We start from the raw sequence: 18,556 nt of genomic DNA on the forward strand, positions 1-18,556 counted from the left end.
GTGGTGAAATGCACACACACTCCACCAGCAGCAGCAGCAGCAGCAGCAGCAGCAGCAGCAGAAAAACCTTGCGGCGAAGCTATCTGACGGGCAGACACTGCTTGGGAGGCATGGTCAGCATCCTCCTCCCCAGCCCCAGTGACAGGCTCGTCTCCACCTCTAAGCTAGAGTTCCCATGTCTTTCTATATTCTAGGCTTTTCCTTGCCAAGCAGAAAGGTCTACGCTGGCCTTACCTCTGGGGCTGCTTTCTTGCAAGTACGGCGGGGCGGTGGGAGTGACATTTCCCGAATGGGATGCTGACAGCAGAGGCGAGCGTTCGTCCACCCCATCTGCAGCCATGACTGCAGCAGCTGCGGGGCTGGAGGCAGGCTGAGCCCGGTTGCGGCTTCGATGGAGGTGGCGGCTAGCTCTGCAGCCGCTGCTGCCGCCTCCGGGAGGGCCCGGGATGTGTCACAAGGCAGGAGGCGGGGGGAGGGGAGGGTGCGGGACGGAGAGGCGGGGGAAGGGAAGCACGCCGGGAGGCTTGCTGGGGGAGGGGAGGGGAGGCTGAAAGAAAGAGTCCGGAGAGGAGGAGGAGGAGGGGAAGAAGTGGAGGGTCTGAAGCTCAGCCAGCCTGGAAAGAAGGAACAAATTAGAACTGATTGGGAAATGCGGGGAAGGGAAGGGGCCAAGAAACCAGGGGGAGGGTACATGGGATTTGGGGATGACAAGTCTTTTTCTCCAGGGAAAAGGTGGATAAAGAGCAGCCTGAAAGGGGCTAAGAGGAAAGGCCTATGACTCCATTACAGGGAAACTAGAGCAAACACAGATATCAAGTTTAGCTTCTCTAGGGAGGAAAAGGAGGAACTGACTCTGCTGTCCAACTTTGCAGCAATTATATAAAGCTTATTGTTAAGGTTATCAATTCCTTCTTAAGGGGTTCTTCCTTTTGTTAGGAGATGATTGTTTCACATGGGTTGTCTAAGAGAAAGCCGATTTTGGCGAGTGTTGGCATGTCCTACTTCCTTTGGCGATTGTTTCCAACAAGGAATGTTGGCATTACCCATTTGGCACTCTATTAACTGTACTTTACTGAAGCTATGCATATGTATTGCTTTTTCACAAATTTCATCTTGCAAAATGGGTTGCCATTTTAGTTTTGGTTTTGTACTATATTGTTCCTGACATGTGTACAATAACCAGATTTGTGCAAGTAAAAGCAGTTTTTTAAAGAGAGTGAGATTTTTTAAAAATGTGTTTTTAGTTGTCAATGAACCTTTTATTTATTTATATGCAGTGCGGAGAATCAAACCCAGTGCCTCACACATGCTAGGCAAGTGCTCCACTACTGAGCTACAACTCCAGCCACTAAAGATAGTGTTTTGAAATAATCTTTTGCTCATTAAAAAAAAAAAAAAAAAAGTTAAAAAAAAGCTAGTCATACTTCTTGCCTTATTTACTATTTTTTTTTCCTTTTGTTATCCCTCCCCTAACCCTCCAGCCTTTTGGTGGTTTGTCATATTATTCTAAAATGGTTTACATAAAAAAAAAAAAAGCTTTGAACATGCCAAATAAAAATGTAATAGAAAAAATAGTCCTGCAATGATGCTTTTAAGTCACTCAAGAAATATTTATTACTTGCTTACTGGGTCTACATACTTGCTTATCTGGGCTATGATCTCATACCTGAACAGTTAACACACTTGAAAATCAAAAATGAGGCTGGTGGTCCCAGCTATAGATCTCAGTTGGCATGAGAAGAAACAGACTTGAGACATTTGAAACTACTTCTCCTATTACATTAAAAAGGGTCCTCATTTTACTCTCTGAAGACATACTCTTTATTCCAGAAAATGCATTTAGACACCAGCTGGAAATCTTATGGGAAAATTAAAGAATGGTGTTTTCTCTTGTGCAGCATATTTTGTGGGTAAATAGCATGAAGATACAAGGATCCCCATGTGATGCAGCTCAAGGTCTCTGAAACCTGGAGAGTGAAGAAGCCAGAAGTAGCACTCCCTGCAGTCATGCCTATAATTTACAACACAAACAGCAACATTTCTGCAGTTATAGACTAGAGGCTATTGAGTTAAATTATAAGAAGCATCAACAGAATCCTTGATTCTAGTGTTTGGTTTAGATGAGTGTCCCCAAAGATCTGTATGTAAAAGTTTGGTCCCTAGAGTAGCATTGGGAGTTCGGCCTTTATGAGAAATCCTTAGGTGAATGGGGACATAACCTTGAAAGGGAATGTGGAATTCTAGTCTCTCAGTCTCTCTCTATGCTTCCTGGATCCTGATGCAACCATTTGCTCCAACATGTGCTCCTGCCATTGCCACCTGTGGCCTTCATCAAAAGCTAAACTTCTCTTTATAAGTTAGTTGCCTCAGATACTTGGCTATTATGATGTGAAGGTGACTAATACAGTCTATCATGTCACTCATACTCCTCTGTAACAGAATATTTCTCTTTGTATTACCACTCTAATCTTCACCCCCCAAAAACTATGAGGTCAAAAACTACAGTATGTAGCATAATACTAGAGCACATTGTTGCCAAATAAACAAACAAATGAGTGACTGAACAAATCCCACACAGCCCCAGAATCTTATTAAAATTCCTTGGCATGAAAACTTTTAAGATCGGTTCAAGGAGAGGTTTTTTTGTTTTTTTGTTTTTTGTTTTTTTTTAAAGAGAGAGTGAGAGAGGAGAGAGGGAGAGAGAGAGAGAGAGAGAGAGAGAGAGAGAGAGAGAGAGAGAGAGAGAGAGAAAATTTTTAATATTTATTTTTTAGTTCTCAGCGGACACAACATCTTTGTTGGTATGTGGTGCCGAGGATCGAACCCGGGCAGCACGCATGTCAGGCGAGCGCGCTACCGCTTGAGCCACATCCCCAGCCCGAGAGGTTTTTTTTTTTTTGTTGTTGTTGTTGTTTTAAGAGAAGGAGTCTCATGTTGTTCAGGCTGGCACCTGAGCTCTTGGGCTCAAGGGATCACCCTGCCTCAGCTTCAGGTGCACACCACCGTGCCCATTCATTTCATGTCTTTTTGATGAAGAAACAGCGTTGTCACAAAAAGTAAAAAAAAAAAAATATATATATATATATATTAGAAACAGCGTTGTCACAAAAAGTAAAATATATATATATATATTAGATTCATTTTAATTTAAATACTATGATTCTAGTTTAAAACATTGTGGTTTATGGTTACTCAATATATAATAGATATGAGAAAGCAACTAATGTTGGAAAATGTGATACAAGTGACGTTGATTGAGAACTAGGACCTAGACATTAAGGGGTTCCTTGTCTTCCACCATCATCCACATTTGGGTCACATTTGAGGCACTTCAGTTCTTAGATGTCCTTTTGTCTATTTAAGGAAGTCTCCAAGTCATTGCCCTGAATTTCTCATGTAATGCCATATTCGTGGGACCCCCAATAGACCTCCAGGAGCCAAATCCAATGCAATCACACAAGAGTCTTTATTGCAAGCTCGAGCCTGGACTCACAACTGTTCCTGATGCAGCGGTCCCAGGGAGTGAGTCCTGGTCCTTTGTTCAGTGAGATTTTATAGGTTTTGGGGGGATACTCTATGAATCACAACATCACACAGCAAATCATTCCATACCTCAGGAAAATCAAACAACAACTCTTAACATTGATTAGCACATTCGCTGGTGGGAATAAGTTGGGGAGGGGTGATTGGCTAATACAAGAAGGGGGTTCCTTTGAACTGATTGGTTTAGGCCACGAGGGGTGTACGTGCTAAACTACATGGTTTCCCAACATGTTATCAACCACCATAAACTAATGGGGTGTCATCTGGCATCCCAGGTCTTTTCCTTGTCTCATGCTGATTGGTAGCTGCTAGGGGGTTGCTATGGGTCCTCACCTAGCCTAACTGAGTCAGGGACACCTGGCAACACAGATCTCTCCTGTTATTTACAGAGGAACAACTCAGCAGGGTGGCTATCTGCCTAGAAAGGCTCTGTGGGTTTTTCCAAGGACAAGGGTCAAGCCCCCTTCCTTAGGACAGGCCTTGAGGTAGAAGCTGCTTTTATTTATTTATTTTCAAAATTGGAGTCACATCAGTTTCTCATTCAGAGTCTTCAGGAAGGGGTTATATCCATCCTTGATTTGAATTTTATCCTAAGCCTTTTCTTACATTGAGAATCTGTTACTACATGAAAGACCTCTTGGATCCTCTATGTTTTCTCTAAATTTGATTACAAACCGAAAGCTCCTTTAGTTCACCTCTGTCGCAGGCAAAATAATGCCTCCCCAAAGATGTCTACAATCTAATCCCAGAACTTGTGTGAAATTTTGCTTTGCATAGCAAAAGGATTTTGCAGATATGATTACAGTGTTCAAACCTGCAGATGAAGAATTTATCCTGGATGATCTACATAGACCAAAGCTAATCAGATAAATTTTTAAGAGCTGAGAACCCATCCCCAGCCGTGATCATAGAGATTCACAGAAGGAGAGATTTGAAGTGTAAGGGGGGTCTAAACTTGCTATTTCCGGTGTGGAAGATGGAGGAAGTAGACCAGTGAATACAGGTGACCTCTACAAGCTGGAAATGACCTTAAGCTGATAGCAGCAAGAACAGGTGAGTTTCAGCCTATAACAACAAAGAACTCTATTCTGCAAACAATCTGAATGAGCAAGAAAGCAGACCTTCCCCTAGAGCCCTGCTAACACGTTGATCTTACCCAGTGAAAGCCATATTTGACTTCCTACTTGACTGAACCTCTCTCTTCAAATGCATTTTCATCCTATAATAAATTTGCATTGTTTAAGCTGCTAAAATTGTAGTGATTTTTAATGGCATCAATAGAAAATGCAACCTTTCTCTTACAATACCTTATTAAATACAGCTAGAAGAAACAACTTATCACTTTTTATAAAATTCTCCATGGAAATTAATTTATTAAAATCAACAAGTACATCATTACATTTTCTAACACAGGCAACAGTTTACTGAACCCATGGTTTTTCTAGCCTCCAGCAGTAATTTTCTCCTGGCTCTCCTTATGTCACTATCTCCTCTCCTTGCCTTCCAGCACAGGCCTGATAGCTGTCCATAAAGACAATGCCATATATTTTAGGTTTTTTAAAGCAATACCAATTTCTGTTACATTTATCTATTAGTTTGTCCTTTTAGTACTAATTTCTGTTGAAGTTATCTGTTGCTTGTTACGTTTAGTACCATATTCTGTTTATACATTGCTTTGTAAGAATCCATTATCCTAATTCTTAGTGGATTAAAATAACAATGACTTTCTGTTCACAATTATGAGGGCTGACCAGGTTGTTTTTTGCCAAGTCTCCCCTGCACAGATTTACTTAGGCAGACTGTTCAGTCTGTAGATCAGCTGGGCTCTGGGCTCAGCTGAGAAGCTTACTTGGCTGAACCTCTCTCTTCAAATGCATTTTCATCCTGGGCTTCTTTATTGCATGGCAGTCTCAGGATAGGGTTCCTGGAGTGCAAAGACAGATGCTGCAGGCCTCAAAAGTCCAGTTTGCACTATGCACAAGGTTACATTTAAGTCACAGGGCCAGTCCATATTCAAGCAGCAGAAAGATTCAGTCTCTTGATGGAAGTTGTGATGATGCCACATGTAGAGGGGTATAGTACACAGAGGTATGATTCATTAGTGAACTATCATAGACCCAAATGACATTTCATGTTAAGAAAGCACAGAGAAAGATAAAGGGGCATTATTCATGGGACACCATGGTTTTGGGAAGAAATTTCATATAAACTTCTAAAGTCCCCCTGAGAAATGTATGCTTAGGAATATCTGTGCAATGTAAAGTATATGTTATTATAAAGGTTATATCTGCTTCCCTCAGTGAATATCAAAATGTAGCTTCTGCGGCTGGGATTGTGGCTCAGTGGTAGAGTAACTGCCTAGCATATGTGAGGCACTCAGCACCGCATGTAAATAAATAAGGTAAAGGTCCATTGACAACTAAAAAAATGCTTTTTAAAAAATGCAGCTTCTACTTTGTAATCCTGACTTTTCTTTTTCTTATGTGAGGGAGGGTATTTAGTCTTGGTAAAGTCTAAATATAAATTTATATTTGAATCTACTACCTCTGAGAGTAGATAATACACCTCCCTCTTGGGATGTTTATGGCCATATAAGGAAATATATAGAATGTACCATCAGTGCTTAGCACATAGATTTTTCTATCTGAAGTAAAACCAGGGGATAAGCATCACTAAACTAACGTAGAACACAGTGAACTTGAATATGTTCATATTTTTAGCTTACTAATACATTTATACCTACACTATAACCATATGGTCAGTGGGTAGCCTTCATGGTTAATGCAAAAACTAATTTTTCATACAAGGCCTAAGTGGTTGTATTCAATGTGAAGATTTCTTGGTCTTTCGGAAATGCCTATTAAGGAATCTTGGAGGACATTGCCAAGTCCAAGGAATCAGGGATCTAGATTTCACAAAAAGGGTGAGCTATGCCTCTTCATTATATTCATACCTTGGAAAGGCAAGAAATCAGTTCTAGTCAGGTGCGGTGGCACACGCCTGTAATTCCAGCAGCTCAGGAGCCTGAGACAGGAGGATCAAGAGCCTCAGCAAAAGTGAGTTGCTAAGCAACTCAGTGAGACCCTGTCTCTAGATAAAATACAGAATAGGGCGAGGGATGTGGCTCAGTGTTCTAGTGCGTCTGAGTCCAATCCCCAGTATGGGGGGCAGGGTGAGGGGGAGAAATCTTGTCCAGGATGAATAGCTTTAACCCTTAGCCCTATCAGATTCTATTTACTTGTCCAGCAAACAGTTACAATCCTAAGAGAATAAAGCCACGTCAGGAGTCAAAAACTGTTTCTGCAACATCCTGCAGAAATAGTAAGAAGGTTCAAAACTTCAACTGCAGTCACAGAAATCCCAGGAAGAAGGAGAGAGGGCTAGAGACATCCTACAGCCTGCAGCAGCTGCAGAATATCCTAGGAAGTGATGCAAGAAGGCTAAGGTACAGGTGTGAAGTGAACCAGTAGTGACCAGAAGAAATGCATTTCCCTGTATTACCTCAAGACTTACTGAAAAAGGCGAGGCTAACGATTCCTTCCCACCTAAGCAGTTCTTCCCAGAGGGACACTGGATCTCTGTTGGCACTGATGTTGTAGGAAACTGCTGAAGAGTTCAAGTTTCTGGTCTTGTGTGTCCAGAGTTCAGTGTTTTGTGGTTTTACCAGAACTGCAAAGTCTCATATGAATGCTAGGGTTGGAATTATTTTTTTTCTCTGTTCTATTTTTGTGATAATTTTTACCATGTTTCCATCACTTAAAAATAGTTGTTATTCTATTTGACATGCATAAGTAGACACGGACTACTCGTTCCCATCATAGCATTGACAGTAGCACACACACACACGCATAACTGTGCTTAATAAAATTATTTTTATTTAATAAAATTATTTTATTAAGCTTGCAGCTGCTTATCTCAGTTTTATCAGCAAAATGGGGTAGCTGCCCTATATCTCACAGTATGCTAGTAAGAGTAAAATAAGATAAAAGCTCTATAAGAACTCCCCAACAAGGGTGGAGGGCAGGGAGGGAAGGCGGGGGAGAGAGAAAGGTGTGAAATGCAAAAAGTAGAATGCAAAGTTCTATAGGGGATATATAAATGGAAGTTGTTGACCCTAAATACAGTTAGGGGCAAAAGATGAGGACAAAGAATAAGTACCCCATACTAAATTGGCAGAATTGGCACCTAGATAAACACAATTATACCAATGCTTAAAAGCAGAAAAATGAGAAAAAGGAAGAAGGGGAATTATTGGGGTCACAATTTATCTGTTTAAGAGATACTGCTATGGCTTTCTCCTGTCCTTCTCCCCAAAGCCAGGCAAGACAGGCTCTGAGGGAGACATTTGCAAAGTATAGGAATATTTACTAAAAAGGAAAACTAGCATCTGGTTTTCTAGTTGCACATTAAGTTAGGACACAGGTTATGTGTGTCCTTTTAAAAGTTACGATCTTCTCAAAGTTTATGCAAACAAGGGAAAAGTGGAAAATGATGGCTGGGTAATCAGAGAGGCCTGTGGTGTAGCTCAGCTATCACTTCTGCTTTGAACATGTGGATTTCCAGTAGGCCAAGTAACCACAAAAAAAAAAAAAAAGAAGAATTTGGGCTCATGCCATCACTCTGATACCAACACCAAAAGCTAACTACTGAGTGAAGAAAAATCAGCAATAATAGTCCACTGTGGGGCATGGTGGCACATGCCTGTAATCCCACCTATCTGAGGCAGAAGGATCTCAAGTTCTTGGCCAGCCACAACAGTTTAGCGACTTTGTTTTAAAATAAAAAATAAAAAGGGTTAGGGATGTAGTTCAGTGGTGGAGCACCCCTGCATTCAATCCCCAGCACTGCAAAACAATAACAACAAATTCCATGGAATATATCAGTAAGTGTAGAGCTGAAGAAGGCTGGGAGAATTGAAGCAGGACTCTTGAAAGAACTCACAATTGGGATTCCTCTGGAAATCAAGTATTTGAGTTCCTGCCATCAAGAGGGACGACACACACCTATAATCCCAGCAGCTCAAAGGCTGAGGAAGGAGGATTGTGAGTTCAAAGCCAGCCTCAGCAACAGGGAGGCGCTAAGTAACTCAGTGAGATTCTGTCTCTGAATAAATACAAAATAGGGCTGGGATGGGAGTCACAGTGGTCGAGTGCCCCTGAGTTCAATTCCCAGTACATACCCCTCCAAAAAAAAAAAAGAGGGCATTGTTGATGGATAGCTGATGTTGGTCAATAATTAGTGTGAAACAGCAAAAGAAAGGTTGTAATAGTGCCCAATAAATATCTTTGACTCCTCCTGGAGCTTCCCCATTGGGGAAGCTTGAATCCAGAAGAAGAATGAAGAAGCTCAGAATCAGAGGCAAAATATACTCATGTCCCCAAGGTAGGAAATGAAAGAAAAAAAAGAAGATCATATCTCTTTCTGACTTTAAATCTCTCCAGCCACAAGGCTTGCAGGGATCAAATCAGAAATGTTTAATTTCATTAAGAAATTGGATTTTTAGGTCTAGGGGATTTTTTACTATTTACTTTTTAGTTTTAGGTGGACACAATATCTTTATTTTACATTTATGTGGTTCTGAGGATTGAACCCAGTACCTCATACATGCTAGGCGAGCACTCTGCCACTGAGCCACAACCCCAGCCCAAGGTCTAGGGGATTTTTAAATCACTAAAACCAACCAGGAATTAAAGAGTTTTCCTAAGATATGATGATGTTATGAACTATCTATTATGGGAGGCAAAGGGGATTTAAAAATGGCCCTGTTAGGTCAATATTGGTAGAAAACTATAAACATTTCTAACTTGTACCTTGACAAGTTTTTTTGTTTTGTTTTGTTTTTTTATTTCTTTTAAGAGAGAGAGAGAGAGAGAGAAAGAGAGAGAGAGAGAGAGAATTTTTTAATATTTGTTTTATTTTTTTTAGTTTTTCGGCGGACACAACATCATTGTTTGTATGTGGTGCTGAGGATCGAACCTGGGCCACACGCATGACAGGTGAGCGCGCTACCGCTTAAGCCACATCCCCAACCCTTTTTTGTTTTTTTAAAATAAACTATGAAGTTAGATATGTAGGAAGGAGAGTAGGTAGGAATACATATGACATGCTCTCCTTGATTCAGACATTTTTGACTAATAAATATAAATATTTGAAATGAAATGCTGTGGCTACAAAAAAGAAGCAATATTGAGAGAAACCATTCCTTCTTATGAAGGCAGTAAAGACAATTGCCAAGAAGAAATTGGGAAGATTGCTAGTCTGCATTGAAAATATGACCATGTGTTATGCTAGTCACCATTGTAACAATTGATTTTGGTCAAAATTACTTTGGGCCTATGTATGAGGAAAATAACTTCAACATGCTAACTGCATGGTATCTTATAGAGATGTCCCAAGAACTTAAACCACTAGATCTGGTGAGTAATTAAGTACTACAGCTGCTGTCTTGAAAGGTCTCTTTTAGGAAGTTTCACTATCCCAAACAAGTTTCTCTGAGAAATTTGTATGTGTGTGTCTTAAGGTTCAAAGAGTTTTTAAGAAGTAATCCGATTCTGACTTGAAGGTTTTAACCTTCTGAACAGTTTGTTCTTTCTACTAACAAAGTGTGATTTGGATGTATTATTTTTACCCCTTAAGTCTCTGTGCTAGAGTTTTCAAACTATCAAACTAATGGTCTCAACTAGAATAACTTTCCATTTATTAATTTAACTCAGTATAATCTGAGGATCTTTAGAAACATTCGGAAATTAAGCTCAGAAAATTAAAAATTAGTTGAGGTGATACAAACTACTTTTTTCGGGCTGGGGATGTGGCTCAAGCGGTAGCACGCTCGCCTGGCATGCGTGCGGCCCGGGTTCGATCCTCAGCACCACATACAAACAAAGATATTGTGTCCGCCGAGAACTAAAAAATAAATATTAAAAATTCTCTCTCTCTCTCCTTAAAAAAAAAAAAGAAAAAAAACTACTTTTTTCCTGTTTAATAAAAAGAGTAAATATACCTATGATTGAATTGTTTTTCCCCATCTCCACCCAAAATTTATATCTTGAGCCTAATCTCTGATGTGACTATGTTTGGAGACAGGACATTTTGAAGGTGATCAGGTCAGTGAGTCATAAAAGTGTGACTCTAATCTGATAGAATCAGTGTCCTTATAAGAAAAAACAGAGAATTTGTTCATGCACTCCTTCTATAAGCATGCCCTGAGGAATGCCACATAAGGACACTATGAGAAGGTGGCCACTATAAGTCAGGAAGCAAGTCCTCACTAGGCACCAACTAATCCCTGTTGGATCATGATCTTGGACTTCTAGCCACTGAGAGACAATTTCTATTGTTTAAACTATGTAGTCTGTGATATTTTGCTATGGTAGCACAAGCAGAATAAATTACTTTGTTGTGTGTGTATGTGTGTTTTACCAGGGATTGAACTCAGGGGTGCTCTACCACTAAGCTACATCTCCAGCCGTTTTTATATTTTTATTTTATGACAGGGTCTTGCTAAATTGCCAAGGTTGTTATTGAACTTGAGATTCTCCTGCCTTAGCCTCCCAAGTTGTTAAAGTTACTTTAAAAAAAGCCTTTTAGCCCTTGAATACATATATATCTGCGTGTATATACACATTATATATACCGGCATGTATATACACATTTCATAGAGAAACTGAGACCATAAAAGCAGTTGATAAATGTGCAAACATATTGGAAGAAACTTCCTTTTCCTGTGACTTCAGAAGCCAATTGGGTAAGAACAATAACTGCTCTCTATTTAGAAATTGGTACTCCTAGCACTTCCTTGGGTGAGACAGAATATCTGGTTTTATTTTGTTTTGATTCTATCTTGTCTGACCCTTAACTGCATCAATGAGTTTATTTAATCAATCCTCTATTTTTCATGTTTCAGAATTGCTGCAGTATTTCACCACTCATTCATTCATTCATTTATTCAGAGAATGTTTACTGAGCACCTTCTATGTGACAGGCCTTATTAAAACAGAAAATAGGCAATGATCAATTTAACAAGGATCTACTTGTGTCAGGTGGTGTAAGTTTTATGGAGAAAAAAAAGAAAAATAAGAAAAATGGCTGGAGGTCACACATTGCTTTTTTTTTTTTTACATGAATAGATTAAGGTAAATTTCACTGACACTTGAGCAGAACAGTTGACATTGAACAATAAAGCATGCTTGGTACAGGAAAGAACAGCAAGGAAGTCTTCCTTTCCTAAGCAAAGGAAGCTGGGAGAATTAGGGTGGGGAGTAAGAGATGTGATCAGAGAAATTTGGATTAACTGATAGGGCAGGTCACATAGGGAAAACTATGGAGCTGTTGACGCTTTCTAGGAATGACTTGACACAGCATAGGGTTTAAACAAATTACAAAGGTTATTTGGTTAAAACTGAACCATAGGTAAGAAGACAGTATGGGTAAAAAAAGGGATCAGATTCTGGATATTTGAGAAGGTAGATTTAACATAATTTACTGAGCAATTTGATAAAGAGCATTAAAGACAGAAGTCAGCATTGAGTTCAATCAACTTTTGAATACTATTCTGATTATTCCTGTTAAAATTTTCAATTGAAATCTTGGATCAAAGACTATGCACATAAATTTTAGTACATATGCTGTCAAACTGCCCTTTTGAACTTGAGAAACTTAAAAATGTTTTTGAGAAACTTTTTTTACCCTTACTGTGGTGTCTGATACTATCAATTTCTCAGCCACTTAAAAAATGTATTATAAATATTTTTAATAGTGACAATGTCACTGACTTATTAGATTTTCAAATTAATTTTATCCTTACTGATTCTGAATATTATTTAACATTTTTATGGGTCATTGATATTGGCAATTTTTCTCTGGGGGAGTTTGTCTTTTTGAAAGTTTTAAATTACATTCTCTTTTAAAATTGTTTGTCAATAAAACCTATTCTTTCTCTTGGGAACCACAATAAACTACATTTCCCAGTCATTGTTGCACTAGGGCTGATATGTCTGGATTCTATCCAGTGGAAGGTCAGGATACTCCATGTTCTTTCCCTCTCTAAGCTGGGTAGCAGCAGTTGACCCTCAAGGACATGGGATGCGCATGTTGAAAATGGCATAAATGGAAAGGATCTTGGGACACTAGTCACCTACTTATGGAGAACTGTCCACTAAGAACACTGATTTCGTTTACAAGAAATACTTTATGTGTTAAGCCAATGAGATTTTGGGATTTATCAGTTAGAGCAGGAAGTAGGTTTTCCTACTAATAAATATGAGAAAGTTATGAAAAATTTATTTTCATATATTCAATATGTTTATCTTCTGCCTGGGTGGAGAAATGTAAGATGTTATCCTCTGACTGCACACTGACCCATGACCTCCCTGGTACTGAAAGACTTATCCACTCTTCTGAATTCCTTCCAAGAACACAACATACTGGACCCAAATCTTTCTCACATCCCTTTTCTGAAAGATCACAACACCAGTCTTACCAAAGCTCACCAAACTTGTACAATGTATCTGTAATGTATAAAACCTTGTTTCCAGTTTTCCAGAAAATCTCCCCTTTGAATATTCTCCCCATCACACAGCCTGAGTCTTGAAAAACTTGGAAGTTATATTCCTATTAATAAATGAGGTAAATATTTTCCTAGTGTGTTGCTTCTTAACTGTCAAAAATACTTTTTAAGCCTAATCTTACACTATATGTTTAATTATCATAAGGAATGAAGTTGATTTTCAACAGCAATTCTCTATTTCTTATTTGAATCCTTGCTATTCCTTTATGAATTCTGGGGTCTAATGCATTCTGCCTCATCACTATATTTCCAAATTATCAGATTTCTGGATACTCACTTCTTTTCTACCTTTTACTCTATGTGAATTCCCCATTAGATATTAAAGATATTAATGGCAGTAACACAATGAAGTGTCTCTGATCACAATTCTCAGAGAACTAGTAGGGAACATTTCAAAAATGGAAGAGCATACAGGAAAAAGTCCTACATTTAGAAAGGTGAAGCCAAATTGGTTTTCTGAAGGAGGTAAGGGAATAAACAAATAATGAGATTCAGTTAATATCATTTTCATCTGGCCCCAAGTGTGCTTAGAAAAGGATTTATTTTTAAAATGTTTATTAGGATTTATTTTTCACAGATCATCAAAATTTTAAGGTATTATTGGCAGTACTTTTACCTCTATTTTAGCATGGATGAAAGAGCATGTGTTAAGAAGGAGTGTGAGATGCCTACCACCCAAATTTATAATTTATCTTACATTTGTAAAATTGTTCACTTAAATTCTCAAAATTTTACCAAATTGAGGTACATTCAGTAACAATCATTCTTAAAATATAAAGTTACAGAAAAGCTTACACTACATTTATTAGCTATGGTCATTTATTCTGTCCTAAATAGGTCTAATCTTTTCACCAACTCATATCACCACAGCTAACTAGAATCTCCAGGAGCATCCTTTTCTTTTTTTTTTTTTCTCCTTTTGAGAGATTAAGTAGGAAGATAGGTGTACACAACTGGGATACATGGGATTTGCTTAGTGTAAGTAAAGAGAACACCTTTGGATGAAGAATAGGGCACACACTTTATTTGCCTGCAGTATGTGGGAAAGAGTGTGGGAAGGCAGGACAGGAACAATAAAGGGGAGGAGAAAGGATACTGAAGACAAAACCCACCTCTTCTTAAGTTTTGACTAGGGTGGACACTCAGGTATTGACAAGGAAGTATCTTTAGCAGACTCACCTGAAGCTAATGACCTGTTTTCATTTGCCACTCATTTTTCTCTTCACAAGAATCGGGACCAGGAATCTACAACATCTGCTTTAAATAATGCATCACACTGCATCTCTTGGTGGCAAGGGTGTCACAAAGCTATATTCTGTATCTCCTGTGGCACAGGAGATTGCTAATCCTTGTTCAAGGTAACACTACTACTATAGTACTGCTTGTCTGTAATCCCAACAATTTGGGAGGCTGAGGCAATAAGATCTCAAGTTTGAGAATGGCCTCAGCAACTTAGTGAGATCCTGTCTCAAAAAATAAAAAGGGCTGAGGATGTGGCTCAATGGTAGAACATCCCTGGGTTCAATCCCCAATACTGCAAATAAAACAACACTAATAAAACAGAGTCAGGAGTAAGCTGTTTCTTTTGGAAATACCTTCCTCATCAGTAGAGTAGGGAAAATTTTTTAAAATCCAAATTTTGAAAAATCTAAACCCAAGGCTGTGATGACTCTGGGATTCGATTATTTGGTTGACATTTTACTGGAAAAGTGGGAAATAAGGTACATTTCTACTTCCAAATTAATATTTCAGAAAAGAGAATCATTCCATTTATTATATTTAGTGCACATACTTTTTTTTTTAAATGTTAAAGCAGTTTCTATTCTCCTTATTTACAATTATTTTGTTTATGGATTGTAAACACATTTATTACCTATGGTATTTCAAGAAGTGCTCAAGAAATGTAACAGGATAAAAAGCAAACTTGGTATCTTAACACTGAAATTGTTTTTTTAAAATATTTTTTAACTTGGTAGATTTTTTAATACCTTCATTTTGTTTATTTTTTATGTGGTGCTGAGGATCGAACCCAGTGCCTCACACATGCAAGGCAAGCACTCTACCACTGAGCCATAACCCCAGCCCCAAACACTGAAATTGTATTAGTCAATAATACAACTTTTTTTTTTTTTTGCGATTTTGCTGTTTGAAATGTCTCCTTCAAGCACAGTGTTATCTAGTTGCCCCTAAGCACAAAGGTGGCTATGATATACCTTAATAATTTATTAGAAAAACTGTTATGGACTAAGTTACAACGTTGGATCTGAGTTCAAGGTTAATGAATCAAAAACATATTTAAGGTTCTCTTGAAACAAGGTATTGATTGGTTGACAAAAATCATATGATGAGGCTCCCAGGAATCCAATTCTGTATTTCTTCCAGTTGCCATGATTCAGTAGTCAATAATTTCACAATTCTCCACTCCCTCATCCTGCCAACCCCATGCTGGGGATTGAACCCAGGGCATTGTAAACACTGAGCTACATTATTTTTGAGACAGGTTGTTACTAAATTGTGCAGGATGGCCTTGGGATCCTCCTGCCTCGGCTTCCTGAGCTGTTATGAGTATAGGTGGGCACCACTGCATCCAGGTACTAAACATATTTTTGAGTGTTTTTATAGAACATTACCACTGATATCAACTATACACAGACACGAAATAGTGAACTACTTTGAATCATATAAAGGAAAAATGGGTATGTCATTATAGGTTTTTTAAAATAGGTCACAAATTATAAATTAAAAAAAACAAATCTATTACAATCCCCCCATGCTTCTGATTACTCGTGTATAGCACTGACTACCATGCATTGTTTTCAATATTTAATTCAATTTGATTTAATTCAAATCTAAATGACTACCCATTATATACAGGTGTTCCTTAAAAGTTCAATCTCCTTTCCTTTTCTTATTTCTTTTTGTTTTTTTCTTAACACTGAAATTGTATTAGTCAATAATAAAGTGAAATTTGAAATTAATTTGCAAATACCTGTCTGATCTGTCTAAAGATGTCCCTCTCACAAAGCCTGCTTAACATGTTCCAAACAAAACTCATTTTCTCTTTATGAAACACCATTTTCAGTATAACTTGTCTGAAGTAGTGAGCGCTCTTCCTTCTCAGATTAATAATTATATAACTTATTTTCACAACAATCTTTTGAAAAGATGCTGTAGGATGGATGAAAGGAAGAAATGACGAGAAAGAAATTAGTCTTGGAATCAGAATTGGTTTTGATATTTACCACATGACTTAAGCCAATTACTGCTTTGAGCTTCGTTTTCATGGTCAATAGATGAAGTACAGGTTTTATATTATTTTACTTCAAAGTGTGGAATTTTGAAGACAGCATTAGCAACACACAGGAGTTTGGAAGAAAAATCTTAATCCAAACAAAATGAATCAATATCTGCATCTTAATATAATCTTTAGGCAATTGGTGGGCACATTCAAGTTTAAAAACCACTGGGTTAGTCCATGCTTACTAATACAATGGTGGTATCACCTTCAGAGATCATCACTGGAGAATTTAAAAAGCCTCATAACTTACTAGAGCTACTGTTGCAATTATTGCCAATACTTCTATTTATCTATGTCACCAATTAGATGATTACTTCAGGTCTTTGGTTACTTTTATAGACAGATCTTTGGTTTTATCCAGAAACCTAGGAAATATCAGGACATGGGTTGAATTAAGTCTACCCAAAAGTTAACAACTGGAATATTTGGGAAATGTGACCAAATCTTTAATTCAAATATAGATTAAAATTTTAGAATCTTTTCTACAATACTACTATTTAAGCAAAACTGTTTCTAGTTAATACCAATAGCGATTAACATTTACGGAGTATCCGTAATGTATGCTGCACTATGCTAAGGGAAAAGTCTTGAAGATGTTTAGCTAGTATTTCATAATTTAATACCATGATGCTATTGACCTAGCATACCACACTTCTAGTAAGTTTTCAGGCAATGCTGATGCATAAGATAGACTGACTTGGAATGTATATATTATATTTTTGTCCATAATTTCATGACAAATTAAATTACATCAACTACTGTATGACAAAGTAACTATTGTTTTTCCCAATCCAGTATATCAAACAAAGTTTTATCTAGCCTTCCCCACCAGTGGTTTGGAATTTTTCTTCCTACATTATCAGTATTACTGATATTGATACATAAGAACAAACTCGTCAGTTTTTGTTTTTCACTCTATAACTAAACATACAGGGAGATAAAACTGCCATTTTCCAACTTTTGTCAGATTATCAAGTACAGTGTTTATTGTACATGTCCTTTCCACAGTGACAAAGCCCTTTTCTTTCTTAGCTTAACAACACGTGTTTTTAGCTACATGGCAAAAATAAAACAATATTTGACGAATACATTTGAGTATTTGGCTTGCCTTTTGGCAGCTTAAAACTATAAAGTTAAAAATTTTACATGCTGCTTACAAATCTATTTTTATATTTAGCTTTATTACCTTACATGTAACAAAGGAAATGCAATGCTCTTTAGTTTTAATGCTTACCATTAATTCTTTCATACAATTGCCTCCCTACTTATTTTAATTCACATTCTCTACCGGCTGCAGTAAATCAGCAAGACTTTCAGAGCAGGTTCTTAGTTGATATATATTTTCTTAACCTCTGCATATCTATCTTTCAATTGCCTGCAAACAGAAAAAAAAATAACTTGGCAGGGTATATAATTCCCGGTTCAAAATGATTTACCCATAAAACTTTGTTGATACCGTTCCATTGTCTTCCGCCATTTAGAACTGCCCAAGAAAAACCTAAGGGCAGCCTGAGTTTTGCCGCTCTCTTGGTAACCTGCTTTCTTTGTCTGGATATCTGGAAGTTTTTCTTTATCCTCGAAAATTTAAAAAGAAACCAGAATATGTCTAGGCGTTGCTTCCTTTTCATTAAATTTTTAAAAGTACCCTGTGAGCCTTTTCCATTTGCAGACCTTCAACTCTGGAAAAGTTTCCTCAGTTAGTTAGTTAGTTTTATTATTTCAGCTTCATTTGCTCTGTCCTGTTTCGGGTATTTCTATTATGCGTAGGCTGTTTCTCCTGGATCCCCCTTCTAATTCTCTTTTTCTCCTCTTGTCTTGATTTCATCTCCCTTTTCCTCTACATTCTCTTGTTTGGCATTTACTTTGGTTGTCTCACTTGGTGGCCAATCCGGCTTACACATTTTTGTTAACTCGAACTCCCTGAAGCCTTCCAAGTGCTCTGACATAACTTTCCTCATCACTAAGCATAGGTCTTTAATCTCCTCTATTATACGACGCTTAATACTTTCCATATCTTGTATTTCCACGGGTACCACTGGTATATCCGCTTCAAGAGGAGGCATCTTCTCGGTTGGGTCGGTCTGTTGGTTTTCTTCTGAACTGCGGTATTACGACCTTGAAAAAAAACAATCGAACTTAATCCTCTATCA

At 38.0% G+C, this 18,556-nt stretch overlaps 1 protein-coding gene and 1 long non-coding RNA gene across 2 annotated transcripts in view; one reads left to right on the forward strand and one right to left on the reverse strand.

The window, feature by feature from the left end:
- The window catches only part of PIP4P2 (phosphatidylinositol-4,5-bisphosphate 4-phosphatase 2), a 76,311-nt gene that overhangs the window by 57,522 nt on the left and 233 nt on the right, over positions 1 to 18,556 (reverse strand). Inside the window, exons 2-3 of the mRNA XM_081265706.1 lie at positions 16,098 to 18,521; positions 235 to 614 (exon numbers count right to left, since the gene is read on the reverse strand). Of these exons, the coding sequence (XP_081121832.1) occupies positions 235 to 340 (106 nt within the window). The 5' untranslated portion in view covers positions 341 to 614; positions 16,098 to 18,521. The remainder of the gene's footprint in view (positions 1 to 234; positions 615 to 16,097; positions 18,522 to 18,556) is intronic.
- Positions 10,534 to 17,803, forward strand: LOC308633152. Its single transcript, XR_014018716.1, has 2 exons — positions 10,534 to 14,405; positions 14,444 to 17,803. It is a non-coding gene; the product is annotated as an uncharacterized lncRNA (long non-coding RNA).

The sequence above is a fragment of the Spermophilus citellus genome (genome assembly GCF_964194105.1).
Source record: "Spermophilus citellus genome assembly, chromosome: 14".
Classification (NCBI taxonomy): Eukaryota; Metazoa; Chordata; class Mammalia; order Rodentia; family Sciuridae; genus Spermophilus; species Spermophilus citellus.